The sequence below is a fragment of the Primulina eburnea genome, chromosome 7, assembly GCF_022965805.1.
Source record: "Primulina eburnea isolate SZY01 chromosome 7, ASM2296580v1, whole genome shotgun sequence".
In the NCBI taxonomy this organism is placed as follows: domain Eukaryota; kingdom Viridiplantae; phylum Streptophyta; class Magnoliopsida; order Lamiales; family Gesneriaceae; genus Primulina; species Primulina eburnea.
In genome coordinates, this window is record NC_133107.1 from 304,310 (window position 1) to 325,222 (window position 20,913).

The 20,913-nt window shown below is 36.3% G+C and overlaps 4 protein-coding genes across 8 annotated transcripts; 3 read left to right on the plus strand and 1 right to left on the minus strand.

Moving 5' to 3' along the window:
- Positions 1-3,618, plus strand: LOC140836252 (glycosyltransferase BC10-like). 5 transcript variants are annotated; one of them, XM_073201634.1, is made up of 11 exons: positions 1-342; positions 807-923; positions 1,096-1,196; positions 1,400-1,471; positions 1,701-1,785; positions 1,937-2,017; positions 2,460-2,498; positions 2,696-2,761; positions 2,881-3,030; positions 3,113-3,241; positions 3,349-3,618. In XM_073201634.1, the coding sequence occupies exons 1-11, from the start codon at positions 118-120 to the stop codon at positions 3,388-3,390; spliced, it is 1,107 nt and encodes a 368-aa protein (XP_073057735.1). In that variant the 5' UTR covers positions 1-117; the 3' UTR covers positions 3,391-3,618. The 5 variants fall into 5 exon arrangements, with proteins under 5 accessions (XP_073057735.1, XP_073057733.1, XP_073057736.1 ...); XM_073201632.1 differs by having other exon boundaries at positions 3,120-3,241; XM_073201635.1 differs by having other exon boundaries at positions 1,704-1,785.
- A 1,415-nt stretch (positions 3,619-5,033) lies between these two features.
- LOC140836253 (galactinol--sucrose galactosyltransferase-like) lies at positions 5,034-7,801 on the plus strand. The gene is made up of 4 exons (XM_073201637.1): positions 5,034-6,325; positions 6,407-6,584; positions 6,688-7,055; positions 7,136-7,801. The coding sequence occupies exons 1-4, from the start codon at positions 5,099-5,101 to the stop codon at positions 7,697-7,699; spliced, it is 2,337 nt and encodes a 778-aa protein (XP_073057738.1). The 5' UTR covers positions 5,034-5,098; the 3' UTR covers positions 7,700-7,801.
- Positions 7,802-14,483: 6,682 nt separating this feature from the next.
- On the plus strand, positions 14,484-17,389 carry LOC140836254 (universal stress protein A-like protein). The gene is made up of 4 exons (XM_073201638.1): positions 14,484-14,739; positions 16,349-16,470; positions 16,747-16,865; positions 17,073-17,389. Exons 1-4 carry the CDS (start codon positions 14,547-14,549, stop codon positions 17,179-17,181), a joined length of 543 nt encoding a protein of 180 aa, XP_073057739.1. The 5' UTR covers positions 14,484-14,546; the 3' UTR covers positions 17,182-17,389.
- Positions 17,390-17,695: 306 nt separating this feature from the next.
- Positions 17,696-20,895, minus strand: LOC140836255 (PWWP domain-containing protein 3-like). The gene is made up of 2 exons (XM_073201639.1): positions 20,729-20,895; positions 17,696-20,503 (listed from the first exon to the last, which is right to left on the minus strand). Exon 2 carries the CDS (start codon positions 20,479-20,481, stop codon positions 17,875-17,877), a length of 2,607 nt encoding a protein of 868 aa, XP_073057740.1. The 5' UTR covers positions 20,482-20,503; positions 20,729-20,895; the 3' UTR covers positions 17,696-17,874.
- Positions 20,896-20,913: the final 18 nt, after the last annotated feature.

Genomic DNA, 20,913 nt, shown 5'->3' on the forward strand with positions numbered 1-20,913 from the left:
TAAAAATGAAAAGATGAAAGAGGAAGGCAAAGCTTTGTTCTTCATCCACACTCTCGTTAAGCTCTTCATTTATCTTTTCTTTGGATCTGATTGTTTTGTGCCCGTGTGTAGAAAAGCATGAAACGGAGTTCAAATTCGCAGAAATTTCATCATAGATGGAAGAGGAAGCTTTTGGCTATGCTTTTGTGTTTTTCTTGTTTCGCCATTTTTCTGCTGATGGAATCGCTGTATAGCCCAATTCAAATGTTATCTCCGCCTACAATTGCCAAACCCAAAATCTCTTGCCTGTTTATAGCAAGGAATCGGATTCCACTTGACATGGTTTGGGATGCATTTTTTCGGGTAACTGCTCGGACTCTCGTTGCTAGTTAATTTCCCAAATTTGGAATTTGTGCGTAGATCCTGGCAGTGGCAACATGTGTTCGATTTTAGCAGCATGGCAGTTCATTGTTTGTTTTACTTCTTATGCGAATACTTTTTATGGAAAATTGTTGTGTGAATTAATTGGTTCTCCATAGTTTTTATGGATCGAGGCTATAAGTTTTCTCTGTTTTCCAAGATCTGATCATGAGTTTGTAAGGTGACCAACAAAATTTTACCTGCCGTGTTTCGTGATCTCATTAGTTTTAGCACATTAATCGCTCTTACTTTATCCACAGACATATTCAATGACACAGTCACATATCATATGAGTATGATTGATAACAGAGTTTTTTAGTAAGATTTTTCCTCTCTCAATTCATAATTTTTCAAACCACGGTCATGTTTCCCATGGATAATCAACATGCTAAGAAGACTTTTTACAGGGAGATGGGGAGAACAGATTCTCTATCTACGTTCATTCACGTCCCGGGTTCTTGTTGAACAAGGCAACTACGAGGTCGCCATATTTCTTATATCGTCAAATAAATGATAGCATACAGGTCTATTTTTTTTCATTATCCTAACCACGTCAGTTGAAACATCTTTGGTTACGTTGGGGTCTTATTTATCTCATTGTTTTTAGTTTAACATGTGTTTGTTATCTTTAAGTCAGAAATTTTGGTGCCTCTTTTTCAAATTTATTTCAGATACTTAGGTATTCTTTGTTTCCAGGTAGATTGGGGAGAAGCTAGTATGATCCAAGCAGAGCGCATTTTGCTCCAGAATGCACTGATGCATCCCTTAAATGAACGGTTCATTTTCCTCTCAGACAGGTAATGTATCTTGTAGTTTTTATTTGTTTGTTTGTTTGTTTTTTAAATAATCACTTTTGTAATGTTCATGTTTCATATCTGGAATTTTGAGACACTTTTGCATCTTGTCATAAAAGTGCAGAAGATTCCATCTATTACGACTGCCTACAGTCTCTAATATCTGTTATGTTCTGTGTTAATATTTTTTATTGTCCTTGTCACAGCTGCATACCTTTATACAATTTCAGCTACGTATATGACTATATAATGTCGACCTCAACTAGCTTCGTGGACAGGTTAGTTGAGATGTGTTCATCATTCTCCCTTTTCAATCATCAAGTGCAGTTCTGTGATGTCTAATCTCAGGGTGATCTGTTTATGCAAGAATAAATTTCACATCTTTCTGTCTCTCTTCCCGATTAGTTTTCTTTATATGCATTTCTTTTGAAACTGAACAACATCTGTAACATGAGTGTGTACTGCATTTGGTCAGTTATGAGCATTTCCTATTCATAATAATGTTAGCAGTTTTGCTGACACAAAAGAGGGCCGATACAATCCAAATATGGATCCAGTGATTCCTGTTGATAACTGGAGGAAAGGATCTCAGGTCCGGCATTTTTCTGTTCTATTCTGGCTTTTCAAAGTTTTATAATTAGTTTACAAGTAAGGCGTATTGAAAGGAAAATGGATCGGAGAAGTAAAAAACTGACATCCTCATCAAGTTCTAAGCCTGTAAACCACGTCTTTCATTCTTGCAGTGGGTCATTCTCACCAGAAAGCATGCAGAGATTGTAGTTCAAGATGACTCTGTCTTCCCTATGTTTCAGTGGCATTGCAAGGCAAGCTGTTTTATGATTCAGTTCTGCAGTTATGCTGTCACATAGATGACTTTTACTCTGCCATCACTGGTCCTAATATGTTTGGAGATTTCTCTTTTGCATAACATGTCTTTTCATCACATAAACGATTATCTACAAGTTAATACTATTGTATTGCTGTGAGAGCTTTGTCTGATTGAAGAAGCATGATAATCAAGTGGAACTCCTCTTGTTTTACCTGCTGATAGTCTTACACTCTGTAATCAGCCAGCTTACAAATTTTAATTCGGCTGTTCAATCTAATGATGATCCAAATACAATGTAACGCATGCCAAATGAACTGAGCCTCGCACGAGACAAAGTGACGCTGCATATGCATTTATTTGGACTACCACATCATACCATGTTTTGTGAAAGTTGATTGAATTTTTCAGCAACTTGTTTTTTTTCTCTCTGCAAGCAGAAGAGATCGCTACCAGAATTTTGGCGTGAGCTAGCACTTGTAAGTATCTGTGCAGTTTCCTTCCTTTTCCTGTCTCTTCCACCCCCATGTAACATTTTTATCAGCAATAAATTTCTGGCTCAGATTGTTACCGCTACCTTGTATAATCTTTCGAACATATGCAAATTAGTCGGCCGTGAAAAGCGACTTCAAAATATGATGTTTTGCTCATTTTTGTTTAAATCACTCATCTGCAGCCAGCTGACGCATCAAAGGAACACAACTGCATACCAGATGAACATTACGTGCAAACGCTCCTTGCTGTAAGTTGACCTCTTCCTCCTGTACCAGAGTAACATTTATTCAGCAAAAATTTCAATTAGAATATCATCCATGTCCGTCCACTTATTTTCCCCGCCCATTCCCTTATCTGACGGATCAGCAAAAGGGCCTTGAAGGAGAAATAACAAGGAGATCACTTACTCACTCTTCATGGGATCTTTCATCTTCCAAAGACCCCGAAAGGCGAGGATGGCATCCCCTGACTTACAAGTTAGCTGATACCTCTCCCGTGCTCATCCAATCCATCAAGGTACACGACGAAACTACATGGTAACAATTTTTGGCCTTTGTTGAGCTTAAGTAAGAACTTGCTAGTTTGTTCAATGCTCTAGGGTGTAGACAATATCTACTACGAAACTGAGTACAGAAGAGAATGGTGCACTAGCAAGGGAAAACCCTCTAAATGCTTTCTTTTTGCGAGGAAATTTACACGGCCTGCTGCTCTACGTCTACTTAACACGGTGAGTCAGTCAGTTATAAGTTTAAATATGGTGTGGTTTTCAGTGTAGTTTGTTGGAGTGGGAGCGTAATTTCTTAAAATAAACATCACTTATGTCTGCTACTGCAGTCTGTTCTGGGAATATCTGGTGAAGCAACAACTAGAGCCTGAAATAGTTTCATTGAGGATCACTAGCTGCGGAAATCATATTGTGAATAGAGGAGAAAATTGTACAACAAAAGAGATATTCAATGTATCATTAATTAAACTTTTTTGTATGTATAAATAACTACTAGGTCCTATACATGTGGCGTGGCAGTAACTAATGTGGTGCAGTGTAGTCCTTTTGTATGTGTCCCGAATATGTAAATTTTCAAGTGCAAATCAATTCCAACTTCGAATCCATTTCTCTGGAATCTCGTTTGGCCCACATTTTTATTCTGCTCGCATTAATCCATGTACAAGTGTGCTATAATCCAACAGAAATAAGGTCCCCAACCCCCAATACAGAACCAACCTTTCTCGTTTATTTATCACTGTTATTATTCTTTTTCCCAGTTTTGTTAATCAAAATTTTGCATAGATTTTTCTCTTCCAAAAAAAAAATCAACAAATAATGTGTGAAAGAATAAGTATTGAGTTTATATATTTTTACAGGAAAAAATATTTACGTCGGAGCATGACGCGTTTGAGATGTGGGTACATAAATGATGAGATGTGGGTACATAAATGAATATGACGAAGCGCGTTGCAATACAGACTCTTAAGTATCAGTCACATGAAAGAAACGCATTTTGGTGAGAATGAAACGAATACAATATTTTTAAAAGAAAAAGTAAATTCATATTTACACACAAGTATTATTATTATTATTATTATTATTATTATTATTATTATTATTATTATTATTATTCTGGGGCTCGATTTGGACGATAGCGTAAATATATCAGATTCCTTTTGGCGTGGATGAGATTTATGATTGGGTAGGCTGATACCCTCTTGTCCACCACCGACTATGAAAGTAGTGTTCAAATTAATTGTTTTAGCTGATCGATGGTATATATGCATGCACCCGCCAAACAAATAAGAAAAGATTCTTGAATGGAAGGACAAAGAAGGGGCATTTATAGGGATATAAACGGACCAAGCACTCGCGAGCCTCGTTTGAAATCGTTCGTTAAGCTTATCGTCGAGCTCGAGCAAGACAATTTTATCGAATCGAGCTTGAGTTTAACGGTATTCTGTTCGTGAGCTCGTGATCATTTATGTGGCCCGAGCTCGAGCTCGCCGTGATTTAGGAACATTTGTTGGCCTACATTGAAGTTTTTGTCAAAGAGAGAACATGTGAATACTATAAAATGAAAAACTCATCATTCAAATTTTCTTATATTATTTGGCATTTAGGCTATGAATGCTCAAAAGCTCTAAAACGAGCTTGTTTATCGAGCGAGGGAAGTTTAGCCTGACAGTGTACATCCGTAGGTAGTTAGGAAGAATAAGAGAGAAAAAGTTTTAACTTTCTGGAAAGAAACTTTGGGTAGAATGGAAGATCCTACAAAATTCTTTCATTTTTATTCACGTTACTACAGTGACATATGATTCCCACCACTAATTAGAAATTTGGTTTGGGCCGTATAAAAATTTCACCTTCTTTATTCTTCTTCTTTTTTTTTTTTTTTTTTGTTTATTCTATCCCGCACAAACATGGCTGAGATTTCATGTATAATTCTTGATTTAGCTACAGAGATGGATTCGAGATTCCCACACTTTTATGGCTTTCTCATCTATATAATTAAGCCTCCATTCCCTCAACTCCGTCATAGCTTCTGTGTATTATTTAGCTACACAAAAGCTACATAGAATTCAATCAGTAGTAACAATGGCTGCAAGTTTGAGCAAAGGTGCTTCCAAACCCGCATTTCTTGTGGATGGATCCTTCACTCACTCATCAATAACGATAGATGAAAAATCGAATTTCACTGTCAATGATCATGTCTTCCTTTCTCAGGTCCCACCCAATATCACCGTCACCCCCTCACCCTACACCGCCGGGGAGACCACCCCAGGATGCTTCGTGGGTTTCGACAGCAAAGAACCCCGTAGCCACCACGTCGTTTCCATCGGCAAGCTCAAAGGAATCAAATTCATGTCCATTTTCCGCTTCAAGGTCTGGTGGACCACTCACTGGACCGGCTCTAAAGGCTCCCATCTGGAGCACGAAACCCAAATTCTCATGCTTGACAGATCACCCGACGGCGCAAGACCCTACGTCCTGTTTCTTCCACTCATCGAGACCCCTTTTCGGGCTTCTCTCCAGCCCGGACCCGAAGACTACGTGGACTTATGCGTGGAAACCGGGTCGACGAAAGTTGCTGGTTCCTCATTCCGGACCTCGCTCTACATGCACGCAGGAGACGATCCCTTTACCCTCGTAAAAGACGCCATCAAAGTGGCGCGTACGCATTTGGGAACCTTCAAACTTCTAGAGGAGAAAACGCCACCAGGAATTGTGGACAAATTCGGGTGGTGCACGTGGGATGCCTTCTACTTAACCGTCCACCCTCAGGGTGTTTTGGAAGGTGTCAAGGGCTTAGTCGACGGCGGATGTCCGCCAGGTCTGGTGCTGATCGACGACGGCTGGCAGTCCATCTGCCACGACGAGGATCCGATCAGCTCCGAAGGAATGAATCGCACCTCCGCCGGCGAGCAAATGCCATGCAGACTCATCCAATACCCTGAAAACTACAAGTTCAGAGACTACAAGAGCCAAGATAAATCTGTGCAGGGCCCGAATTCCGGCATGGGGGCCTTTATCAGGGACCTGAAGCACAAGTTCACGACCGTGGATTATGTGTATGTTTGGCATGCCTTGTGCGGGTACTGGGGTGGGATCCGGCCAAATATTTCTGGCATGCCCGAGGCAAAGGTGATTAATCCGGTGCTGACACCGGGTCTGAAAATGACGATGGAAGATTTAGCAGTTGACAAGATCGTAAACAATGGAGTCGGGATGGTCCCACCGGAGATTGTTGATCAGATGTATGAAGGGTTACACTCGCATCTGGAGTCTGTTGGGATTGATGGAGTCAAAATCGATGTGATTCATGTAAGTTTTACATGCATAGACATTTATGTTATATATATATTTATGTATCAATATCGTTTATGCGTTCTTTCTTGTTTGTAGTTGCTGGAGATGTTATGCGAGGACTATGGTGGGAGAGTGGAGCTAGCTAAGGCGTATTATGGGGCTTTGTCCTCTTCCGTAAGGAAACACTTTAAGGGGAATGGTGTAATTGCTAGCATGGAGCACTGCAATGACTTCATGTTTCTCGGCACACAGGCCATATCCCTAGGCCGTGTCGGTATGTTACGTAATTGATCATGTAAACATTATGAAAAGGGAAATTCATTAGGATTGAAATTTAAGTTTTGCTCGCATGGTTCATTCGAATAATTAACCTGCAGGAGATGACTTTTGGTGCACGGATCCATCGGGCGATCCAAACGGCACCTTCTGGCTCCAGGGCTGCCACATGGTGCACTGTGCTTACAATAGCCTGTGGATGGGCAATTTCATCCACCCCGACTGGGACATGTTCCAGTCCACTCATCCATGCGCGGAGTTCCATGCCGCATCCCGTGCTATTTCCGGCGGACCCATCTATGTGAGCGATTCGGTTGGCAAGCACAATTTCGACCTGCTCAAGACCATGACCTTGCCCGATGGCACCATCCTGCGATGCGACTACTACGCACTCCCCACTCGTGATTGCCTGTTTGAAGATCCGCTTCATAACGGCAAGACCATGTTAAAAATTTGGAACCTAAACAAGGTACGTAATAATTGATATTTAGACCTATATATTAACAGCTACATCATTTCCATCAAGTCGTAAATAATCCTTTGCATCAGTTCACGGGAGTTGTGGGGCTGTTCAATTGCCAAGGCGGAGGATGGTGCAGGGAAACGAGGCGCAACAAATGTGCTTCCGAATACTCCAAAGTCGTCTCCTCGGTCACAGGCCCAAGCGACATCGAATGGAAACAGGGCACGAATCCAATTCCTGTTGAAGGAGTCCAAACATTCGCCATGTACTTGTTCCGCGACAAGAAGCTCGTCCTAGCCAAGCCATCCGACACCGTAGCCATATCGCTCGGACCCTTCAATTTCGAGCTCATCACAGTGTCTCCTGTCAAGTATTTGGCCAAGAAGACTATCCAATTCGCTCCCATCGGGCTAGTAAACATGCTGAACACGGGTGGCGCGGTCCAGTCATTGGTGTTGGACGAGAATGCGAAATATGTCAAAATCGGAGTGAAAGGGGCGGGAGAAATGAGGGTGTTCGCTTCGGGGAGTCCCGTGGCTTGCAAGCTTAACGGTGAGAATGCGGCGTTTGGGTACGAAGATAAGATTGTTATTGTTCAAGTCCCTTGGAATGCTCCTTCCGGACTGTCTCTCATTGAATACCACTTTTGAAGTTGAAACCAAACGAGGGGGTCTAATATAATTTTTTCCCCATAATATAATATATGTGTTTCCAATCATTTGAATTAATAATAAGTTTTATTAACTTTTTTTTTCCTTGTTTTTATTTAAAATATTATCCTGGCGTGCTACATACTTCGATCATGTGACATTAAATCATGTTGAGCTTTTTATTCTTCACTATTAAGTTATTTTTATCATGTTTATATTTGAGGTTAATTACACATAATATTTATAAAAAAATCCATATTGAATTCAAACATAAAAGATAGTTTTACGGATATTTTTTCACGAGACATATCAATTTTATCCATATTTACAATAGAAATTAATTCTTTTCATGGATAATCCAAATAGGATATTTATCTCATAAAATTGAGTCGTGAGACTGTCTCATGAGAATTTTTGTGCTTAAATTATATTGTCAAATTCATATTTCAGCATTTATTTACATCTTTTTAGAATTAAATAAAAATACTTCTCATTAGCACAATAAGCAATCAAAGCCTGTCGGAGAAAGTTCATTTAATAAACACATAATTACAATGTCAGACCTAATTTCTATAATAGGGTAAAGAATAAGAAACTTGATAACAGCGATCTGGGGACCATAACCAATATAATGAAAAATTTTATTATTACTTTTTGATATTTCTTGTTTTAATTCATCATAAAAATAGAAATTATACTTTTGTCTCTACATATTGAAAGCCCACATATCAGATATATTAAAACTCATCAACCAAAACCTTAGCCGATCACTTTAAGTTTTGGACTCTACCTTAACAAATACCTCACTTCACATGATAATTCACGCATGAGCTCATATAACTGAAATTGACCTAATAATCTCTCACTTGGACAATATGTAACCTTATAATTATGTTTTGTGAAAATAATCTTATAATCTCAAAAATTGTTGTCATTGCCGAAATGTATCTTTATCAATCTGGTCTATCAGTCATATCAACATAAGATCAAAGCAGGCTTTGCTACACGTAAGATAACTCGACCCATCAATGCTCACATATGCCAACGCAATTAAATGATATGAATTATAAAGTTGATGTGTTGCATGGAAATTTCATGCATTGTGATCATAACATGCCTATTTCCAATCGGTTTAAACCTTATTAATATCAAACTTTAACCATAATTAGAGTATGAATAAGCTGAAATTTATTTCAGCGTAAAAAAACTTTACATAATTATAATGAAAATGTCTACAACTAAAAAACATTTAAAATAACAAACTCTCACTAAAACACAATATCCTCAATTGACATAACACACATGCGAGCAGTGTGCTCCTAAAACTGTTTGGGTGGTAGTTCTTTAGTAAGCAGATCTGCAACCATGAAGTTTGTATCGACATGGTCTCAAACAGAGGCCGAGATGTTGGTACAAGATATTTGATTCATATATCATTAGCCTTGGATACAACAGACTTAGTACATACCCTTGTACATATTTCAAGAGTTCTGGTGATAATTATATTATTTTGCTGGTGTATGTGAATGACATGTTGGCAGTAGACACCAATAAAGACCAGGTCCGAAAATTGAAGGCACAGTTGGCTAAAGAATTTGATATAAAAGACTTGATACCAGCAAACAAGATTCTATAAATGAAAGTTCACCGAGACAGAACTAACAGAAAAATTTGGCTTTCCGTACCAATTTTTTGAAGAAAGTCTTGCAGTGGTCAAGATGGAAGATAGTAAGCTAATCTCTACCCATCTTCATGTTAATTTCAAGTTATCATCCGATATGTGTCCTAACATTGAAGCAGAGAGAATGGAGATATTTCAAGTACTATATGCATCAGCAGTGAGAATTTGATGTTCGTCATGATCTGTACAAGACCAGACATTGTTCAAGCCGTGAGAGCAGTTGGTCGGTATATAGCAAACGACTAAGAGGATTCTTAAATACATTAAGAGTGCCTCAAATGGTGCATTATATTATGGAAGATCGGATTTTACACTCAGGGACTATATTGATTCAAATTATGCAGGTGATCTTGATAAGAGAAAATCTATTTTAGTTATGTGTTTACACTTGTAGAATAGCAGTAAATTGAGTTTCAAAACCGCAAACAATTGTGGCGTTGTCTACGACGGATGCAGAATATATGACAGCTACTCAAGCTTACAATGAGTCAATATGAATTAAAAGATTTTTAGATGTGAGGGCCCGTTATCCTAATAACGATTTATTAATATGCAATCATGCTTAATCAGTAAACAGCGAAAAAATGAGTTAAAAATTTGCGTTTGGGCCTATAAAAATTTCGACATGACCTTCGCATAAATAGGACATACCAGAAAATCAAATACTCAAAATACACAACATATGCCCACAATAAACACAACAACATATACATGTGTCAGCCAGACACAATCATGACATATACAAACCCAAAATATCATAGAGCCGACAAGGCTCGATAATACCATAATACAATCCTCCAAATATATACATATAATATCTGGGACACAGCAACACCACGCAGTACCTAAATACAACTAAGCCTACTCTCAAGAAGCTCTAGTACTTCCCGAGGCTTCCTCTCGAGCGCCTGAGGTCGAACCACTTGTACCACCTGTCATGTCTACACACAAAAGACACGACAGCTCCCTCTCAGGGGTCATAAACTCCAGTACGAGACATCAAGAAACCACGATATATGACATAGAAATGCAATGATGCTATGCTTGAATGCAATGCATGTATAGGTACAAGATATCAGGCTATCAGGAATCAAATTATCGATGTCAACAATCATACATATATGCTCAAGCTGGTCCACAACTCAGCGGACCGTGCCTGGGATATGGCCCAGCCTCGAAGCCAGCAACTACCTAAGCCGGACCGAATCAAGGTAGCCAAACATCTCCAGAACACCGTATCATATCATATATATAACAGATCTCAACCGAAATATAATTGGATCTCAATAACAGATAGGCTCAATATGATATGTTCAGTGGTATTGATGTGTCTAACTAAAATAAAATGTGTGTGAACTAAAGAAATATTTTATTTTATTTTGCACATCAATTACCAACTGATAATATGCGAGTCAACATATAATATCACATAAATCAGCAAATAGCAAATAAATCATACACAGGATCATCAGATGCCTCTGTCAGACATCGTGAAAATAACTGATCTCTACGTACATCAACTAATTTATCAGTAACTTAAATCCTCAATAAAGTCCTGGAAATGTCAACTCAGACAAATCACCTGAATATTAATTTAAATGGTCTTATTATCATATAACAATTTTATAACCATTTAAATTTACTAAAAATCCAATTTCAACAATTTAGGCATTTTAAATTCCTAAAATTTCAATATTCGACTAAAATACCTAAAATTAATCATTTCAATTTTAATTCGTCGTAAAGCATCGAACTAGCTGATACTCGATTAATAGCCTCACTAATTCGATAATATTTACTTAAGTATTCTGAAAATCGCTAACAAATTTCTAAAATTTAATCGATACCTCGATTCAACTCAAAGTTTCTGCCTACATCCAAAAATATAATCAATATCAATATTGATATCAAATCTATATACCTATAAAAGTGTGAATGATGGGCAAAGTTTTTTGATTGTGATTTTACTACATTGCCCAAAAACTATGCATTGTTTGTATTAATTGCATGGGCATTGGTGGAAAAAATATATAAAATTTAGGGACAAATTTGGGATAATGGATTTGTAATGTATTGATTATGTATTTAATTGAGGTAATTATTTTTTTGAACTCATTAAACACATGAGGATCATAGTGTTTTTATTTTTTTAATAGAAAATTGTAAAATAAGAAATTTTGAAAATAATATTACATAAAAATTGAATCGATATTCGATAATAAAAAATATATTAGAAAAATAATATTTTCTTCATACATAATTCTTACAAAAAATATTAAAAAGAATATATATTTAACTATTATACTTATAAAAGTACAAAAAGAATAACAAAATTTTCCTTGTAAATTTTCTACTATTCTCATAAATTGTGTATTGTCAGATTAATTGCATGAAAATTACACAATCATTAAATACATAAGGGTTAAAATAGTGTTTTTATTTTTTAATAAAAAATTACAACATAAGAATCTTTGAAAATAATGTTACATAAAAATTGAATAAATATTTTATAATAAAAATACATTAGAGAAATAATATTTTCTTGATACATAATTCTTAGAAAAAATATTAAAACAATAGCTTTTTTTAATTTTAAAAAATCATTAAAAATATTAAAAGAATATATATTTAACTATTATATTTATAAAAGTGTAAAAATAATAACAAAGTTTTTCATTGTAAATTTTCTACCATCCCCTTAAATTGTGTGTTGTTAGATTAATTGCATGGAAATTTTCTACATAATTTATGGGAAATCTATGCATTAAAAATGAATATATGTTTGATAATAAAAATATATATTTTTTATCTATAAACCTACGTAAGTGTAGATAATTGACAATTTTTTCAATTGTCAAAAGATAAAAATGACATCCTCATCAATACAAATCCAAAAATTCAATAAAGATATATTTGTAAATTTCTAATTGTTGTAAGTGTAAAAAAAAAAATATCAATTTTTTTTATTTATTCCACCTAATATTTAATTAATTAGTAGCCTAATTATTCCACATCATATATAATTAATAGTCTAACAATTGCTAATGAATTATCACTACAATATACATTGATTGTAATAATTTATATCACTTCAAGAATAAAATGTAATTCCTAAATTAACTTTCTCAAATAATCCATCTTTATACTAAGTTTAAATATTTTATCCTTTTAATTTTCTTTCTACATGTTATTTTATTATTTTAATGCAATTTTGTAATTATATTTTAGTGTAGTTTCTAATTAAGTAATAAATTATAGTATCACATGAAGATATAAGAAAAAAATAATTATATATGCAATAGTACAATAACATGATAAGTATATAATAATATAATAATATGAAATTTAATACTAATATATTTTATTATTTTTTAACTAAGAATTGAAAGTAAAGAATTTAATAAATTATTTATTAGAATTTATATCAATAATTATGAATTTTAATATACTAATAATATCATAAAATACGAATCTGATAGAAAAATATAGTTAGCTATAATAAGAAGTTTAAATATTTTAGTCGCACTTATAAATATATATATTTATATATATATATATAAGACAAAGTCTTTTATTGGAATCCTTTTTACAGAGGAAGGAGTGACGTGTGAGTGTTTTATATCCATAAAATTCCCGTGTCTTTACTATTCACAAGTTTTTACATTTCAAACTAGGCAAAAACTTGTATGAAACGGTCTCACGGGTCGTATTTGTGAGACGGATCCCTTATTTGGATCATCCATGAAAAAATATTACTTTTTATGCTAAGAATATTACTTTTTATTTGAATATGGATAGGGTTGACCCGTCTCACGAATTAAAATCCGTGAGACGGTCTCACATGAGACTAACTCTTCAAACTATATCTTGTTGTTTAGATTGTCAACAGGTTGAAAATATCGTCAGAAATATTGAACCGTCTTTCACACTTTTCACGTGGTTAGTATTTATAACCGTTTGAGAAAATCTTTCAACCGTGTAAAAATGATTGAAAACAAATTTTAAAAGCAAATTTTGAGTATTATAGGTTATATTTTATTATCAATTATTATTATTTCATTAGTTTTGATAATATTTTGACGAGTTAGTCATAAATATTTTAAATTGACAATTATTTGTCCTTAGTGTGCTTCACGTATATAAATTATGATTTATGCATTTATAAAATCCATAATCTGGTTGATTTTTAGGTTATTATACCTTATTCGTGGTTCTTTAGGTTATTATACCTTATACGTGGTTCTTAGATATATATATTTTCAAAATTTGTTTCAGTTCAATTCATTCTATATATTATGCTAATTATAATTTATTATATAACATAAAATTAACGACTTGAATTTCAATTTAAGAAACAATTTTGAAAGTAAAGTATATAAGTTCTTAATTAATTTATTCGTCTAATATGACAAAAGACTAAATCAATATAAATAAAAAAATGAATCAAATTATTTTTAAAAAAAATCAAATTTTAATTTTTATTAAATAATTAATATTTACGTGCATCGCACGTGCTTTTTGCTAGTTTAACAAAAAATGGAAAAAAACCCTTAAACAATTTCTAGAATCATAGTTTATACCTCGATATATATATCAAAACGAAGTCTATGACCCAGAGAACAAAAGCCTCAATCAATTTCCGAACTCCGGCGAAGTACGACAACGATTTAACGACGAAACGGACGACGGGTTTCCGACGAGTTTTTGAAAAATGTCGAGAAACACTTCAATATGGGTACCAAAACGTAGCTCTAGTTAAGAGCTTTCCAACCATATATTTAGTTGAATTTTTCGGTGAACGGTGCGACCCCAATCGACGTTCAAAGGTGACGAAATGGTTGAAAAAGATTTCAGCAGAAAGTCACAGGAAGAATGGCGCACGGTTTCCAAGGAAAGTTTGAGGATTATTTTGATTATTTTATATAATATATCAAATCACTTGACCTAAACATTGGATGATGTAAGAATTAAGATCCAATATTCAATAAATCTGGAGTTTAAATTTTTTATAAAATATAAAACTTTTTAAAATTAGCAATTCAAAAAATAATAAGAAATAAAGAAAAGGAATGTAATTTTTTTTATTTAAATATATAAGAATTGCAAATAAACGCGTGCGACTCATCCAGAAGGTTGGTGAAGGAGCAGCAGCTGAGCGGTCACCGAATGAATATGGCGCCGGAGAGCAGTGAGCCAACTCGGATATTGGTGGCGGTTAACCAGTCAACTCTCAAAGGTTACCCGCACGCATCCATCAGCTCCAAAGGAGCATTCGAATGGACTCTCCACAAAATCATTCGCTCCAATACTTGTGGTTTTAAACTCCTTATTCTTCATGTTCAAGTTCCTGACGAAGATGGTAATAAAAATCGCAAAATTTTTACTATCGATATTCATGTGTCTGATCCCCCTGTTTGTTTAAGGTTTTCTCTTTTTTATTTGGTTCGTGTTATGGGTTCTTTGATTGTTGTAGATTAAGAATGCGTTTAACGAGAATTTAGGAAATTGATCAGCAGCCCTATGTGAATCATTCCGACACTTGGAGTGTCGGGAGTTCGATCGTTTTTGTGGGATTTCTTTTTTCTCTGTCGTGGCTCGTTTAGATAGATAGTTCTTGACAAGTAAGTCATTGACATGTTTTCTTCTTATCGTTCTTGTGATGAACCTGTTCTCTAACTCGGTTTTCAGTTTTAAATTCCCCAGAAGTTGTACTCCGATCGTGAATTACCAACGTGACTCGTGGCTAATGTTGCCAAATAAAGATCAAGTGTTTTGGTGTAAATACCTCTACAGACTGTAGTCTTACTGTGATCGATTTAGATGGATAAAGTATGTTAACAGCAATTTTTTTAGAGGATTTGACGACACTTTTTGTCGCCTTCATCTCGGATCCAGCTAGAGATGAATGGTTGGAAGAGTAAATGTTTACTATCCTTTTACCTGATATAATTTCCGTAGTATATTTGTGAGTTTTATAAAATATACTTCAATTGATGTAAAGTATAGATAATTAAAGAATTTAAAAAGTTCCCGAGGATAGTGCTCTTGGGATTATTGTTTCGGTCATCTAATATTTGATTACTTGGTTGTGCATAAACAGGTAAATTATCCTTGATATACGTTTTGATTTCTTTGACATTAATCCGTTTAGAACACTCTGTGTCCATATATTAGATCCATCATCCATCTCTATCTCAATTAACAATTTGTATATCAGAGTGAGTATCCAGAAGCCATTTTTCTGTTCCAGAAAATGATAATTAAAAGCATGCCACTCGAAGCTGATGTGGCTTGTAACATGCCAAAACAGCCAACAAGCTTAAATATAGCTGTTTGTACAAATTATGGGATAATTCTGGAAAAAGTTCTGCTTGCTTTGGAAGTTCATGATTATGTCTGTCTGTTGTATGTTCTATTGGTTTCATTCACTGATACTCGAAATCATGAGAACCTCGTTATCTTTGTTCTAAACCTGTCAACAATGAATGTAAGAGATTCAATCATGTCCTCTTTGTGAGCTTGCTATCCCACCACAAGTGAATGTGTTTTGGGGTTTCATGATGTGAAATTGAAACAATGTTACAGTGTATTGTTGCTGTAATATGCATCTCTCATGGGTCGGTCAACCTTGGAGTATTAATATGGTAGTGGATATTTAAAGCTTGAATAATGGTTAATTGCTCATGTTTATCATGGTGCAGGATGTTGTTCTCTTCTGGTTGTTTCCTATCTCGTTTGTGAATGTGTAATGTGACACTCATTTACTTTTTTAATCTGGCCCAAGTACATGCTTAATGGAGTGCTTTCACTCGCATCATTAAAGACCGAGGATTATTGAACCTTTTCATCTATGCATCCATCCAATTCATATTCTTATCGTTTCTGCTATCATTGTCCAATTTTTCAATGCACAATACTTTATCTCTATGAGGATAGTGGCAAAATGCTTAAAGTTCCCTTATGGTCAGGTTTTGATGGTGTGGATAGTATATATGCCTCTCCTGAAGATTTCAGAAGTTTGAGGCAGAGGGACAAGAATAATGGACTTCAACTACTGCATTACTTTGTGAAACAATGCCATGAGATTGGGGTATATCGTCTTCGTCGTGGCTCTTTCAACTTTCCCCTTCCATGTTTATTTTCTTGCATATGCATGAATACTCATTCACACGCATGAAGGGCTATCTTTGCTCTTAGCAAATAATCTGGCTAGTCAATAGTAGAGACCTGCATTCATTTCTTTCTCCAACTTTGACTTATTTCACAGATTAGCTAGGTTCCACGTTTTGTCTTTGTATCTGATATAGAGAACTACTTCAAAGCTGTTTTTAAGTTACCTTCGACTGAGTTCAAGTACATTTCATAGGTTGCCTGTGAAGCATGGATTAAGACAGGTGATGCTAAGGACGTCATCTGCCATGAGGTGAAACGTCTCCAGCCAGATTTGCTAGTGGTTGGAAACAGGGGTCTTGGTCCTTTTCAGAAGTATGTATATTTAACTCATTTATTTGCTGTATAGCAGCTTTCTTCTCTGGTTTGGAAGTCATTTCAGAAACATAATTTCCATAGGTCGGAACATCTGCGTTCATTATCATGACTTTGAAAGCTCTTAAGCATTCATTTTCATTTCCAGCCTTGGCATCTATTGTAGTTTTGATATGTGTATGTTTTTTAATTTCACCAACTTCATAGGGTTTTTGTGGGAACTGTGAGCGGATTTGTCACAAAACATGCCGATTGCCCTGTCATTTCAATTAAGCGTAGTGCAGATCAGACTCCTCAAGATCCTGCTGAGGATTGATTCTACGACATTAATCTGTACTGAGTCATCTGTTGCAAGAGTTTGCTGTGAAGAGTTTTAGATAGCTTATATTGAGTGCGAGTTGTGCTAAAGGACAGTTTTTCTTTTTTACTTTTGTAAGTATACGAATAAATTTTCTTTGTTGGTTTTATGTTATTTGTAAAGATGATTCCGCGCTTTTTAGCATTTGAAATAAGTTGGCTCTTAATTTCGTATGGTCTAGGAGGTATAATGTTGATCACTTTTTCTGTTTCCAAGAAAAAAAACCCGGAAAACCTTGCCTTGTAAATTCCTCGACCAAGCATGCCTAATGTTAAAAAATATATCATCACATAAAAGCTTTTATGAGAAGATTTTTTTTGATTTTTGTGAAGCAATTCAAGAATTATTAGTATTGTGATTCAATTAACTCCCGATGCGTTTGGACCCAATAAACCTTTAAAAAGGGAGCCTCGTTTACCCAGTCAAACCGAAATAAACCGTTCGAATACCGGATCAGTATTTGAAAAACCAAAAACCGAATATCCGGACACAATATCATAAAACCCAACCGTCCAATTAAACACCCCTAACTACTAATACACAGGACACCTAAACAAAAGAAAAGCATCGCGTTTCCTGCTCTACTCAATGTGTCTACATTAACAATCGAGAACACCTATGATCAACAACACGAAAATGACACCAAATTCTTCAACCTTTGGTTCCCTCAGCCATGATTCTCACCTTCTCACTCGCTGTTTCAACCATCTCCATGAGGGGTTTCATCTCATCTTTCAAGCTAGACTTCTCCTCTGGCGAGAATTTGAGATGATAGTTTTCAAGAATTGCCGTCATTATCTCGAACTTTTGCTTCATGTGACCGACTTCTGCCATCAAGTCATCCGGTGGCTGAGAAGAGTCAAGCTCTTTGGAAATCTGTTCATGGGGAGATGAAACTCTTCCCTGAGATCCACGAGACTTTAGCCGAGTTGAAGAGCATTGCAGCCTGTAATTAACATTTTTACCGAAGGGGCTCTGGATTAAAGATGATTTGAAGGCTGCTTCTGCATCTGAATCTTTAGTGTAAACAATCTGAAATGAGTGAGTATCTGAGGATATGTTTGTTTCCTTTCTATTCAGGCTCCCGTACTTACTAAAAATCTTTAAAATGTCTTTCTTTGAAGGTAACCGATACTCGGGGCTGAATGTCAAAATAAGCCGTGTTGCATCAATTCCCTCTACGTTCACCGCACTGGTTTTTTCACCATAAGTCTCATCAGCTTTCTTGGACACGGACTTACCTGAAGTTCCTTCAGTCTTCAATATCATGGCTTTGCAAGGTTTTGGGCCAGATGACTTGACTTTTTTCTGGGTCAGATCGCCTCCACGATCTGTCAATTGGGCGGGCAGTGATTCTTCCCCTTTCTGTTTCCCTTTCTTGCAATTTCGATATATATTGTAGTTTGATCCTTCAATATAGGTTGAGCTTCTGAGTGCAGAAACAAAGCCCCGGATGATATCAAGGGAACCTCCCTCACTAAATTGAAGAGGACAAAGAGCACTTAACCGAATCTCTGATAATATTACATCAATAGGGGATTTAACATCAGATACAGAACACATCAACTTATAGTTCTCAGTGCAGTGACTAGGGGAGTTGCCATCAGATATGGTATTCGTCAACGTATCATTTTTGGTGCAGTGACTCGTGTTATCGAACGTGTCATGCCTTTCTGGATTTTCGTCAGGCAGTTCTTTCTCCGATGCCTCATCAACCATCTTGGCTAAAGGTGGAGATACCAAAAGGTTTTCTGCAGCTTTCTCCATACGCTCCCCCACCCGAGCTATCTTGGTAATTTTATAGGATTCAATTTCTGCCTCCCTTTTCGAGCTTGTATTACCAGCCCTCCGCCCCATATTCGTATAAGGTGGAGATAAGTACCTACTCTTCTTTCTTTCCCTAGGTGTAGTAACCCCTTCTGATTCCTCTTTAGCTTCACCAGAAGTAACTTGTATTTTCTTTCGTTTCCTTGACGAAGGACCTTTATCTACATGATCCGTTCCTTTAACACTACTCTTTTCTGCATTGACATCCTCTTCACTTGCCAGTTGACTGGACACAGAAACTTGAACCTTTTTCCTCCCACTCGATTTCCCTATAGAAGATTTCATTTTGCCCACACCTTCTCCTACTCCATTAATGCTCCTTCTCCGCTTTTTGGAAGACCTGGATCTCACCAAATCGACTCCCTCTTGAACAATTTCTCGGCTTTTTGGATTCACATCTGTATCTTCTCCCAAAAGCGCAGCAACACTTTTCTGCTTCCTTCTACGATAAATCTCATCATCAGAATGAGGGCCCTTTACAGGGACTTCATTACGAACAGTAATATCATTCATAACCACAGCCACATTCTCACCCTCATCGTCCAGACCTTCAATACTAAAGGCCCCGTGATACTGAGACAATGGATAACCACAATTAAACCGAAAAAAGGCAGACATCCAGCTTGTCAAGACCGCAAGATCAATCGAACTAGTGAAAGAAACGTCCTCCGCAAAGTTCTTCAATTTTGCAAACAACTCAATGGGTTCATATTCGCCAAGAAAAAGAGGATGAAAATTAAACTCTGGCATAAGAACTCCAGTCTTCACACCAAAATTGGACACTACGGGCCTAGCAAGTCCAACATTTATCTCCTCTGATATACATTTACAACTCATCTCAGACTCCACAAGCCTACAAATCTCATCCAAAGCCATCTTTATAGCATTCAAAAAGCTCTTAGAAGTACTACTTTTTGACATCTCCTCAAAATTCTCCACAAAAGGTATCAACTGTGATGGTGCGCACCAAGAACAAGAACCGTCCCCAAAAAATGCCACCAAGAGACAACCCTCCTGGCTATGTTTCTCTGCAAATTCTGAAGCATCTCTGGGATCATGAACCTGTCCTGGCCACCACGGATGACTCCTAATTTTGCCCCAAACAAAATCCCCGACTCGAAAATCATGGCCTGGATCCTCCAGCTTTTCATCAATCACATCTCCTATCAAATCCTTTTCCCCGCTTTCATTCAGCGGCTCACTATCAGTACTCTTTCCACCAAAAACACCATCAGAAGGCCCATTAACGGAAACACTAGTAACACCATTAGATATACTGTTAAAATTCTTCACAGTAGCAGAAGCTGACCCATCAACTTTCTCTACATCAGAAACCCTAACCCGACCGTCAGGACCCGAGGCCGCCACTTGGGTTTCAGATTCCTTAGCAAGGAATTGTGTCGCTGCGACAACATCTTCCAGAGTTGCCATTTGCACAGGAAAAACAGTCGACCTGAAAACATTTTGGTGACGAAATGAAACTGTTGACATCAAAAGCAAAATCAAGCAGTTTTTATCGCTACGAATTACTAAATTTTTTCCCTAAATACCCAAGAAAGGCAGCAACATACATGAAGCGGTGAATAGTTGCAAATAAGGAAATTTAAATAAAAAAAAATCGAAAATCATCAAGAATTAGCATGAACGAAATACAGAGAGAGGTTAAACGACGAATTACCAAGATAATATGAAAAAAAATTATTCCATTTCTTGAAGAAGCATCTTCTTTAGGGTTTAAAGTGAGACTCAAAGGGAGGGACGAGAACAATCCGACAGCTCAATGGGTACATGGATATCTTTCGGGCCGGTAGGGATTTGTTCGGACGAATATTTCATGATATGAAATCAAGCTTTTTTAATTTC

Coding starts and splice junctions, on each gene's coding strand:
- LOC140836254 (XM_073201638.1), top strand. CDS start 14,547: ATGAATATGGCGCCGGAGAGCAGTGAGCCAACTCGGATATTGGTGGCG. Junction 14,740..16,348: donor TCAAGTTCCTGACGAAGATG/GTAATAAAAATC, acceptor CCTTATGGTCAG/GTTTTGATGGTGTGGATAGT. Junction 16,471..16,746: donor AACAATGCCATGAGATTGGG/GTATATCGTCTT, acceptor TACATTTCATAG/GTTGCCTGTGAAGCATGGAT.
- LOC140836252 (XM_073201632.1), top strand. CDS start 118: ATGAAACGGAGTTCAAATTCGCAGAAATTTCATCATAGATGGAAGAGG. Junction 2,018..2,459: donor TGTTTCAGTGGCATTGCAAG/GCAAGCTGTTTT, acceptor CTCTGCAAGCAG/AAGAGATCGCTACCAGAATT. Junction 3,031..3,119: donor TGCTCATCCAATCCATCAAG/GTACACGACGAA, acceptor TCTAGGGTGTAG/ACAATATCTACTACGAAACT.
- LOC140836253 (XM_073201637.1), top strand. CDS start 5,099: ATGGCTGCAAGTTTGAGCAAAGGTGCTTCCAAACCCGCATTTCTTGTG. Junction 6,326..6,406: donor TCAAAATCGATGTGATTCAT/GTAAGTTTTACA, acceptor TCTTGTTTGTAG/TTGCTGGAGATGTTATGCGA. Junction 7,056..7,135: donor AAATTTGGAACCTAAACAAG/GTACGTAATAAT, acceptor CCTTTGCATCAG/TTCACGGGAGTTGTGGGGCT.
- LOC140836255 (XM_073201639.1), bottom strand. CDS start 20,481: ATGGCAACTCTGGAAGATGTTGTCGCAGCGACACAATTCCTTGCTAAG.